The following is a 12,291-nucleotide window of genomic DNA, read 5'->3' on the forward strand; positions in this document are numbered from 1 at the left end:
CTTATTTCTGAGTTTGTTCTGAGGTCTGTTCTGGAGCAATGAGAAGTGATCTGTCACACTAGTGGTTGACAGAAGAGGGATTAGAACATCAATAAGGCAATGTCCACCAATTCCCACCTCTAGAAGACAGTTCTCATTGTTAGGAACATTTCTCAAAGATCAAACCAAAATTGTCTCCTTTGTTCTTCCCTCAAGGGCCAAGAGCAACAGGTCTCTCCTGTCTCTGTTCTCTTCCAAGTTCCTTTACCATAGTCTGCTAGTGCATGGAATGGATTCTCCATCGAGACTGCCATCTGGTGGCGAGGCTAGTTTACCAACATTCATCCCAAAATAGGTCTCCCACATTTTAGAAAGGAGAGAAGAAACAGACCCATATTACAAGGGCAGTCAGTTTGGGATCTTTACATCTTCTTTGGCCTCTCTCTGCCATATCTGGAGGTGGCATGGGATTTTAAAAATGATCCTCTGTCAGGCCCTACTATCACCCCAGTTCAAGTCCTAACTATGCCATTTCTGAGTCTAGCAAGAAGACAAGTAACTTCATCTTTTGGGGCCTCAGTTTCCTCTTATGCAAAATTACTCTCAGCTTTCTTCTAGCATTAAAATGGGAGAATGGGCAGAGAGATGGCACCATATTACATAAAACATGGAATCAGGAACACCCATCTTCCTGAGTTCAAATCTTTCTTCAGACACATACTACCTGTGTATTCCTAAGTAAGTCACTTCACCCTGATTGTCTCAGTTTATTTATCTGTAAAATGAGCTGGAAAAGGAACTGGCAAACCATGCCAGTGTCATGTCCACAAAAATGAAAAGTTGGACACAACTGAAAAATGACTGCACACAACTTTAAAACTCCATGCTTCTCTTCTTTCTGAACTTCAGTTTCCTCATGACTAAAATGAAGATGATGGCTAGGGGAATAAATGAAAAGCATTTATAAATGGTTCACTATGTGCCAATCATTGTGTTTCACGTTGGGGACACAAATAGGAAAAAGAATAGTCTGTACCCTCATGGAGCTTTAACTACACTCTATATGGGGGAGACAATACATGAAAGAAAATCTAGTCGCAGGGCAGATGGAAAGGACCAGAGATTCTAAGAGTATAATTATATTCTAGATGGCAAAACCACCTTTGAAAAGTATCAAAGCGGGGTGGCTAGGTGGTGTAGTGGATAAAGCACTGGCCCTGGAGTCAGGAGGACCTGGGTTCAAATCCGGTCTCAGATACTTAATAATTACCTAGCTGTGTGGTCTTGGGCAAGTCACTTAACCTCATTTGCCTTGCAAAAAAAAACCCTAAAAAAGAAAAGTATCAAAGGAGAGAGTGATGACTGGGTTCCCTCTGACAGGGATAGATAGAGAAGGGAGTTCAGTGTCCAAGGAGGAAGTGAAAAGCAGGGATCATTGGTGGCAAGGCGGGAGTGGGTTCTGGGGTGAGGAAGAAGGTAGGCAAAAACAGAGGTCTCACCAGCTTGATCCTGCTCCCCATACCAGGTGTTCCAGTTCCCCACCAGAGCACAAGGGTAGTCTGGGTCCAAGTGAAGCTTGGGGAGCACTGCCTCCCTAAGAAAAAAAGCAAAAAGTAAAATGAGAATGAATAAGAGAGCCTTTCTTTCTCAACCAAGCATTTAGTACACAGCCTGCTCAGAGACTGATGAGGCTAGAAGCCTCTCTCCCACTTCCATAGCCCTGGAAATAATATAGGAAACAGCCTCTATTCCAGATGATGATAGAAAGCTTGGTTCTACCATTTCTACTTGGGTAACTTAGGTTATCACCTCTCTGAGTCTTGTTCTTCTAGTCAGTGAAATGCAGAATTTGAGGAGGCAGGGGGAGGAAGACGTACTTTTTTGCTACTTGGAATTCTCTTCTCCCCCCTTTTCTCCCTCTCTTCTTTTATTTTTCCCTTCTCTCCTCTCTCCCTGCTTCTCCCTTTCTCTCTGCCTCTCCCCTTTTTCTCTTTTTCCCTCTCCCTTATCCCCCTTTTCTCGTCCCCTTCTCTTTCACTTTCCCTCTTTTCCCCGGCTTCTCCCTTCCACCCTAACTAGGCTAATAATATATTCCTCCCCTCCTGAACATGTACAGGCTGTGAAAGCTCTCTAGAGACTTCAAGGTTTATTCAAATGCCATCTACAAGAGGATGATTCTCTCCCATCCAATTTACTTTGAATCATTTTGTCTTCATTCAGGTAGATACATGTTTCATCTCAATAGAATGTAAGTCCCTTGAGGGGATTGCTTGGATACTTTTGTCTTCGTTTCACCAACTCTCTAACATTGGCTGGTTGGATTGATACAATATGTTAGCAAGAGGTTGGGGACAAGATTGAGCATTGGAAGGTGGGCACAGTGACATGATGATGGGCAAGACACCTTGGGAACATCAGGACCAAAAAGACAGAAGGAGGGAAGAAGACTCACGTCAGGCTATTGTAGGTGTCCAGGCACTCTGGCTTTACATTGTGAACTGCAATAAATCAGAGAAAAATCTGTTATTCTAGCGTTTGGGTAAACGGGACAGAGCTCCAGGGAGGATGACTTAGGGAAGGGGGAGAGATGAAACAGCCCCACATTTAGAGGCAACAATACACTGAACCTGGAGCTGGTCAAGAAGAGTTAGGTTCAAATTCCATCCTCAACATTTATGTCAACTTGAGAAATCATTTCATCTCTCTGGCCTCAGTTTCCTCATCTGTAAAATAAGGTTCAAAAGACTTCATAGGGCTTCTATGAGGATCAAAGGAGATGATGTATGGAAAGTACACTGTCAATGTCACATGCCTCAGTTTCCTCAACTATAAAAAGGTATAATATATACTTTTATATTATATATATAATATTGTGTGTATAATATACTATAATATTTAATACTATATAAAACTACTTGCCAGGGTTGTTGCAAGGATCCAATTCTAAGCACATGGTAGGCACTATATAAATGCTAGTTATCATCATCATCATCATCATCATTATTTAGTATTAAGAGAAATCCTAAGACCCCAAGAAATCATCCATCTAGATCATCTATGCAGATAAGAGAACCTCAGAAGCAAAGTGATTTGCCTAAGTGATGCCCACTAAATCTTAATCAAATTTCTAATTTATATCTTCCTCTCTAAAGACAGAAAACATTCATTAAACCATTCAAATAAATGTTGAAAATCTAATCAAATGAGTTAACATGTAAAACTTTACAAGTCTCAGAGTAGCATGTAAATAAATGTGGGCTTGGATTATTAAAATGATTTTTGTTATGAAAGATCAAATGAGATAACATATATGGGTTTAGCAAAGTTTAAATCCCATGTAAACATGCTATTATTATCATTAGAAAAAGAGAGGCGAGCAGGAGAAAGAACAAGAAATTGCTTCTGTAAAAATGGACATGAGGCTCCATTCTCCACCCCCAAGACTTATTACCATCCCTGTCTAATGCATTCCCTTTTACAAATGAGGGAAATAAGGCAGAGATCAAGGGTCACACAGCTAGTAAATCTGAACTCAGGTTGTTTCTGACTTCAGACCCAGTTCTCTATCCATTGAGAGACCTAGTTACTCCCATTACATTGTAAATTCCTTAAAGGGAGGGGCTATTCTTGCCTTTATTTATTTCCTCAAAGCTTAGCAAAGTACCCTGCACATAGTAGGGGTTAATAAATGTTTGCTGAATGACTAATATAGAAATATGTTTAACATTGGAATATGTGCATAATCTATATCAGATTACTTCTGTTAAGGTGAGGGGAGAGAAAAAGGAGGAAAGGAGAAAAATCTGGAATTCAAAATCTTATAAAAAATGAATATTAAAAACTATCTTTATAAGAAATTGGAATAATAAACAAATATGTATAAAAAAAGAAAAAAATATTTTTTGATTGATTAATGTTGCATGTCCCCTCTCAGGTGAACTTCCCAAGGTCAGGGACCATCTCTTTTGTTCTTGTAAATTCAGTACTGAATGCATTTTAAATATTTAATAAATACAATTTCATTCATTTATCTAGTTCATTCACAAAACAAAGGCCAGAAACATCAATAAAAATTTAAAAACTCATGAAATCATAAACCCTGAACTATTTTCAGTTTGTAAAAACAAACAAATGAGCATTTCCCTCCCCACCCCACCTTCCTAGAAAGCATCACTGTGCACTTGGCACAATGAATGTGATTCTTTCAAAGCAAAGCTCAAAGGAAGGGGGCAGCAAACCAGGAGGGCCTCCCCAAATGGAGCTGATGCCAGACTATTACAAGTCCTCCACTCAGTTCAGAGGCCCTCCCTTATTGATGACCTTCAGTTTACCTACCCTGGGGAGTCATTGCAGTTAAACCACACTGAAGCCCAGAATCAAACCAGAAGGAAGCAACCCTATTCCTGACCCAAGGACTCCCTTGGGACCCTCCAGCTCTCACATTTTATTTCCTTTTTTTGGTAATTCTATAATTAGACAATCACTGAGCATTTATGAACCCCCTGGTACATATGGGGCCCCTCCCCTTCTTCTCAGCTTCCTTTGGTGAGTTGTCTTCCTCCAATAAGGATCAGCTCCTTGAAGGTAGGAGCTGTCCTTTTTCATTTTTTGTATTTCCAGAACTTAAGTCCAGGGTCAGGCACATGGTAGGTGCTTTAAATTGTTGGTTGAATTAAATGGACAGTCTCAGTCCTACAGTACAAAAACAAAAAAACAATCCAGCATTCCCTGGCCTCCAAGCTCCCAATGGGTTCACTCTCATTCCACTAATACCAGGATTCTTCCAGTGATGCTCAGTAGTGGCGACCATGAAGGACAGAAATATCTGGACTATGTCCCAGAGGGCAATAGAGAGACAAGTGGTGATGAGAATAAGGAGGCTTTGGACTATAACCAGTGATGCGTAAGAAAGGGTATGAAGGATTATGTCATTGGAAGGAGCACAAGCTCCCTGAGGGCAGTAATAGATCTGTGTTACAGTGAGTAGACAGGGTTCAGGACTTAAGAATTAAGAGTATCTGGGTCAAAAAACCATCTTAGACATTTACCATCTGTTGACTTAGGGGAAATCACCTATCATCTCTGGGTCTCAGGTTTCTCCTCTGTAAAACGAGGGGGGAAGGGTAGATTCAATGACCTCTCCAGTCCCTTCCAGCTCTAAATCTTAGTCCTAAAACTGTCTCACTTTGGTCTTTGCATACCTGACCTGGTCTACAGGAGGCACCCTCTGCCCTTGTCCATCCCCCTTCGTCTGGGATGCATAGTTGGTTGCTCATTGGCCTTAGAAGAGATGGGAGTCAACAACTCCATGCCTTTGGATGAGATAGAGAACACCAGGTCTCACTTTTTGCTCTGCCTCAACATCCAACCATCCTTAAATCCTTTATTGGGCCAACTGACATATATCAAGACTTCCAGGCCTTTTGACCTGCCTTAGGGCTGGATGCTTTGGTGTGTTGTCTCCTCTATTCAGAATGTAAGCTCCTTGAGGACATGGACTGTCTCCATTTTTATAATTGTATTTCTATTGGCTAGGTACATAGCAAGTGTTTAAGAACAAGTGTTTAAGAAATTTTTTTAATCCATTCATTTAAGAATCATCCTATTTCCCAATACTACCAATAAAGTTCAGTGGTTCCCTATCACCTCCAGGATTAAATATAAAATGCCAGTCGTCTTACACCTTCATATATACCCTTCAATTTAGGGACACTGGCCTGACAGTTCTACAACAAAACTCTCCATCTCTCAACTCTGGGAATCCTTTTTTTTTAGGTTTTTGCAAGGCAGTGAGGTTAAGTGGTTTGCCCAAGGCCACACAGCTAGGTCATTATTAAGTATCTGAGGCTGGATTTGAACTCAGATCCTCCTCACTCCAGGGCTGGTGCTCTATCCACTGCACCATCTAGCCACCCAACTCTGGGAATTAATGTAGTTATCTCCTATATCTGCTATGATCTCCTTTCTCATCTCCATATACTCTACTGGCTCCCATGGTTTCCTTTAAAATCTCTACCTTCTAAAAGAAGCCTTTCCTAACCCCTCTAAAATCTGGTGCCTTCCCTCTGTTGCTTATTTATTTATTTATTTATTTGTTCTTCTATAGCTGGTTTCTATATAGTGGTTTGCATGTTGTCTCCTCCATTACTGTGCGACCTATATTTTGCCTCTTTTTGTATAAATAGCACTTAGAACCTAGCAGACATGAATTTAGCATAAAGCCTTTCCTGATGGGCACATAGTAGGTGCTTAATAAATGCTTTCTAATGAATGGATTGGTGAGACTTAGCAGAATTTACCTACTGCTGACTTAGCCTTTCAAAGTCCAGAGTTGCCACTAAGTCCAGTTCACGCAGAGAAAGATTTTAGGGAAAGATCCACACATATTTGTCAGGGGAGGGGTGGTCAAGACATGCTGATTCTATCAGCCTAGGAAACTCCCAGTGTGGAAGCTCACTGCACTGGCCCTAGAGAATTACTTGGAAGTGACTTCACCAGGGTCCCACATTCAGTCTAGGTCAGACAGGATCTGAACCCTCTCTCTTCCTGACTCCAGTACCAGGCTTCTCAGCAACATAATTGTGTCAGTTTGACAAAATAACATCTTATTTACTCCTATGCCTGGGTCAGGTCCAAAGATTCTACCTGTTGCCTGTGAAAGGAACCTAGGAAGTGGCAATAATGAGGGAAAGTAAGAGAAGGAAAAAGTGAGGGAGAGCAGGGGAGGGGAGGGGAAGATACTCACATTGAATCTTGTACAGGTTACTGGTCTCCTTCTTTGACAGGAGGGTGGAATGGGCATCCTTCCGGGGATCAACTTTGTGGACAAAAAGGGAACGGAACCAACTGCTTTCGCTGTCTTTTGAGTAGGCCCTGAGAAAGCCAGGAGATAAAAGGGTCATGGCTAGCAGGTGGGAGGAAATGGAAGAAGTTACAGCTTCATCTTTTCCTCTCTGCCCCAATCCTATCCATGGAAACACATACTTGGAGCTGGAAGGGACCTCAGGGTTGTTGAATTCAATATCCTCATTTTACAGATGAGGAAACAGGTCTGATTATAGGTATTACAGGTCACAGATAATTTATAAGAAACAGGGTTGGAAGGAGTCTTGAAGGCCCTTTAAACCAGCTCTCTCATTTTATAAAGGAAACTAAGGTGAGTAAAGGAGGGAATGATTTGCCCAAGGTGCTAGGACAAGATCTGAATCCAGGTCTTCTGAATCCAAATTCACCCTTTCTTCCCTTAACCATACCATCTTCTTGACAACATTCTATTCTAACAATCCTTAACCTCTACCTTCTCAATTTCTACCCCCCAAGTCAGAGAACATTACAACTTGATCTATCAGGCTTTGTGCCAATTGCTGGGGATACAAAAAAGGTACAAAAAACCCCAAACAAAAAATCCATGCCTACCCTCAAGGAGCTTACAGTCTACACATACACATTTATTTGCAAAATATAGATGGGAGAAATAGGAGATAATTAAGAGAGAAAGGAATAAAATCTTACAGCTGAGACCTGATGCAGATCTAAGAATTGATACTAAATGACTTTGAATGAACTCTTGCTCTGTAGGGATCTTCTTTTCTCTATTGATTATTCATCCCATCACCCCGGCCACTATGGCCTCTCAGATCCTGATGAAGATAGTCCAGGAGCTTGAGCCCAAGAGCCTTGGAAACAGCCAGGCTTCTAGTCTGGTCCCTCTAGCCACCATCCTGGGAAGTCACCCCTGTGAGGAGATAGTTCAAAAGCTGCTCCTGCACATGCCAGGTTTTGAAGACCCAGAAAAGAAAGTTCTTGTCACCAGAGACCTAGGCAACTTTCCAACTGACTTGTGGCTGAAACTTTCCCAGTGCAAAGTTTCTTTCCCACTTCACTAAAGCATGTGCTCCCTGAGGGTAGGGACATCTGACTTTTTTTTTATCCTCAGTCCTTCACTTAGCTCTTTGCACAAGTAAGCACTTATCAAAATCTTTATTCATCCATATTTCTAGTTTAGTGGGTAAAATGATGGTCATGGAGGAAAAACTGGGTTTGAATCCTGTCTTAGATACCTTCTAGTTATGACCCTGGGCAAGTCACTATCTCAAGTTCCTCCTTAGTAAAATGAGAGTGTTGGACCAGCTGACCACCTCTAAGGTCTCTTGTAGCCCTCAGCTTTTAATGATCTCCCTATCATACTAAACCCCCACAGTTGTTGTCCCTGTTCCCCAACTCCAATCTCACATTCCCAATAGCTCAGTAGACATCAGTTCCTACTCCCCATAGAACTTCCCTTCAAACTTTCATCTTCACCAATCCCTATCTCATTTTCTCTAGATTCCTAGGACATGGTGGTTCTCCTTCCTCTTGTGCTCCAATCTCTCCCTTCCCCCATCCCTCCCATCATTTCATATTGTCTTTCTCCCTTTATTATCTTCAATCTGACTTTTTTTTTTAAACCAGCTTTTTGGTGCTTTGTTACAGTATTGTTGTAAAATAGACTATATCATTAGTTGAGGTGAAAATTGTCCTTAATACAAGCCAGTCAGGAAAGGCTTTATGCTAGACTCATGTCTACTAAGTGCTATTGATACAAAAAGAGGCAAAATATAGGTCCCTATCCTTAGAAGCTCACGGTAATAGAGGAGACAACACGCAAACATTTAATAGCATACTATTAAAGGAGACTATTGAAATGTTTTGACCCAGTTGAATATATTTATAGCTACACACACATTTGGTATGTTTTGTCTTTAAAGAGATCCAGATTACATATTATTTTCTCAAAACTAAGTGAAAATCTGAACTCAGGACAGATAAGATTAGAAAGCAATTTTTAGAAAGGCAGCTAGGGGGTGCAGTACATAGAGCATGGGCCTGGAGTCAGGAGTACCTGAGTTCAAATTTGACCTCAGTCACTTAATAATTTCCTGGCTGTGTGACCTTGGGCAAGTCACTTAACCTGATTGCCTTTAAAAAAATTAAATTAAAAAAAGAAAGCAGTTTTTACATTATAATAATGTGATTTACAAAAGGATTCTTTTAGTGATCCTTAATTAATTTAAAATCATTCTACTTCAGGAACATAACTGTTATGTGTGAAGCACACTTAGATTCATTATAAAACACCTGAAAAATGCTCTTGTGGTAGGATACCACATTCTTTATAAGTCAAATTAGGTTTCTTTGATAAACATAAGTCATACTATCACCTTTGCCCACAGCTGTGTCTCCTCCAGTCTCCTCCTAAGAGCCTGCCCCCCATCATTTTCCTGTTCTATCCCCTCTTCCCTTTTATCATCTTCAATTTGTCCCTTGTCTACCTACTAGTCTAATTTTCTATCTTGCCTCTTACAAACATGCTCAGGGATCGATAATACTTAAAAAATTCCCCTGATCCTGCCCATCCATTGAAAGGATCATCCTCTAGCCATTCACTGCTAAACTCCAAAGAAGGCACTGTCTCCCTTCCTCCCTCTTCTTCACCTCCTCACTCCTCTTTCAGTCCTCCCCAAAAGCTGGTTCTTGATCTTACACCTCTACAGAAGTCCTTTGAAAAATGGTGCCTGCAACTCTTTGTGACCCCATTCGTGGTCTTCTTGGCAAAGACAATGGGCTGAATGTTTGATAAATGTTTCCTTATTGACTACATCAATCAATTATTTTTAGTTTGGTTTTTTTTTGCAAGGCAATGGGGCCTAGTGGCTTGCCCAAGGCCACACAACTAGGTAATTATTAAATGTCTGAGGCCGGATTTGAACTCAGGTCCTCCTGACTCCAGGGCTGGTTTTCTATCCACTGAACCACTTAACTGCCCAATTAATAAAGGTTTAACCAACCAACAAACATTTGGGTAAAACTGTTATTATTCAGACATTTCAGTCAAGTCCAACTCTTCATGACCCCATCTTGGGTTTTCTTGGTAAAGATATTGGTGCAATTCGTTATTTCTTTCTCCAGCTCATTTTACAGATGAGATAACTGAGGCAAACGGGGTTAAGTGATTTACCCAGGGTCACACTGAAGCTAGACTTGAACTCAGGCCTTTCTGACATCTGACCCAGCATTCTATGAATTGCTCTACCTAGATGCTTCATGAGTCTGCATGTGCATGTATAATCTACATACATCCATATACTATTAGAAGTTATTATAATAAGCATAATATGTTTATATAAAACCCAGTAATAATGATCTGTATTAGTAATAAATCTTTGCAAGCAAATGAATGAATTCTCTAGTTCCATCCCTTCAGCACCAAGGATAGGAAAGCTAAGATCTCCTGCTGATTGGAGAAACAAATATTCCAATACTTTCACATATCTATTCATAAAGGATTCCAGCAGCTTGAACTCTGACCCATCACCAGACCCTCATTTACCCCTCCCCCATTACAAAGTCATTTTTTTAATATCACTATTCTTTGTGACTGAAGCACAGCCAACCTCAAGCCCTGCCCCCGGCACCACTAGCCATTGCCAAGCTCTGCCTACACATACCAGTCGCCAATCCCAAGCCCCAGACACCTCTTTGATCTTTCCTCATCATTCATTCCAAAGTATTGATACAGTGGAAGCTTTCACTGCCCTAGATCCCTATTCTTATACTTATCAATGCTTTTCAAAAAAATGGTTGGCTTGTTAATTAGACTGTGTATTCCTTGAAGGCAGGGACTATCCTTAGTCTTTCTTTCTTCAGCAATTAGCAATGCTTTGGTACATGTTAGGTGATTTCTACATGACTATTAACTGACTGACTTCTAATAGCTCCCCATGGTCTAGGGATCAATGATGATCCATAGGATGGTGCCATAGATGAAGTGTCTTCCTGATGCATCTGGAAGTCTTGTGTTCAAATCTGTGACACTCACTAGCTGGGTTCTCAAGAGCCAATGCTAAGCCTCAGTTTCCTACTCAGTTGTGGAGAGGCTCCAATGAAGTGATAGACAAAGAGTTTTGCAAACCTTAGAGAATTATGTAAATAGTTTTCTTTTTTGTTTTTATTTTATAAGACAATGGGGTTAAGTGACTTGCCCAAGGTCACACAGCTAGGCAATTAAGTGTCTGAGGTCAGATTTGAACTTGGTTCCTCCTGACTCCAGGGTCTATGCTCTATCCACTGCACCACCTAGCTGCCCCAAGAATTATGTAAATGGAAGAAAACTTAGAAAGTATTTTTTTTTTTCACTAAGAACCTGAAGTCCAGGGAAAGGAAACAGAAAGCTATAAACTGGTTCTTTTTTTTTTTGACTTTGTAACTACAGGGTCTAGCCCAAAGTAGGTGCTGAAATATTTGTGGGATCATTGTTAAACTAAGTAGCAAAGCTGGAGTTCAAATCTGGGTGTTCTGGCTACAAATCTGGTGTTCTTTCCAAACACTGTGTTAGAGAAAAAGATAAAACTTCTCAGCCTGGCATTCAAGACCCATTGCAATTCTATTGTCAGTCAGTGATAAAATAATCCTGGATTTAGAGTAGGAAATGTCTCTCTCCCCTCCCCCCATATATATAAGACTTTTTTACATGTTTGTCTCCCCCATTAGATTCTTGAGAGCAGAGGCTGTCTTCTACCTTTCATTATAGCCTCCAATATTCAGCATAATACTAGAAATGTTCAATTGGGGGTGGCTAGGTGGTACAGTGGATATATAGCAAAGTGCTTAATAAATGTTTATTAAATGACTAAATGTTCACTCACCAAATGATACCGCCAGAAGATACTACAGGTAAAAGGATTAAGAAAACACAGACTTTGCCTTGGTTTATGAGGAGATTCCAATTTGTAACTTGCAAAGATGGCAGAAAGCAGGGATAGAGCACCGGCCCCGGAGTCAGGAGGACCTGAGTTCAAATGTGACCTCAGATACTTAATAGTTGCCTAGCTGTGTGACCTTGTGCAAGCCACTTAACCCCTTTGTCTTCAGTAAATGAACAAATGAATGAATAAAAGATAGCAGAAAGCAGAGGTGAAAGTAAAGTGAAAAATACCTACTCAGGATTCCCATGAAGGACCTTAACCTTTTGGAAAAGTAAAGTAACCAGTGGAAGCTAGGTGGCGCAGTGGATAGAGCACTGGTCCTGGAGTCAGGAAGACCTTGAGTTCAAATCCAGCTTCAGACACTTAATAAAAAGGTAGGACCTATTATTACTCTCCATTTATAGCTGGGAGGTTCCTTAGGACAGAAATGTTAGAGTTGGGAAGGGTCTTAGAACAGGGAATGTCAGAACTGAGAAGGCCACAGAGAATGTTCTCCTCCAAACTAGAGAGAACTTGCTGAGGTAAGCAGCAGGCTAGAGCATAAGCGTGTGGTCCTGCCCAGCTCTCT

At 40.9% G+C, this 12,291-nt stretch overlaps 1 protein-coding gene across 2 annotated transcripts in view; it reads right to left on the reverse strand.

Moving 5' to 3' along the window:
* Positions 1 to 12,291, reverse strand: part of NIPSNAP1 (nipsnap homolog 1) — a 42,401-nt gene that overhangs the window by 20,089 nt on the left and 10,021 nt on the right. For both annotated transcript variants that reach the window (XR_012472326.1, XM_074206278.1), the window contains exons 2-4: positions 6,725 to 6,852; positions 2,432 to 2,477; positions 1,479 to 1,573 (exon numbers count right to left, since the gene is read on the reverse strand). Coding sequence is in view for 1 of the 2 variants with exons in the window: in XM_074206278.1 (XP_074062379.1) it covers positions 1,479 to 1,573; positions 2,432 to 2,477; positions 6,725 to 6,852 (269 nt within the window). In the remaining variant the exon portion in view is untranslated. The remainder of the gene's footprint in view (positions 1 to 1,478; positions 1,574 to 2,431; positions 2,478 to 6,724; positions 6,853 to 12,291) is intronic.

This window comes from Macrotis lagotis, chromosome X, assembly GCF_037893015.1.
Source record: "Macrotis lagotis isolate mMagLag1 chromosome X, bilby.v1.9.chrom.fasta, whole genome shotgun sequence".
In the NCBI taxonomy this organism is placed as follows: domain Eukaryota; kingdom Metazoa; phylum Chordata; class Mammalia; order Peramelemorphia; family Peramelidae; genus Macrotis; species Macrotis lagotis.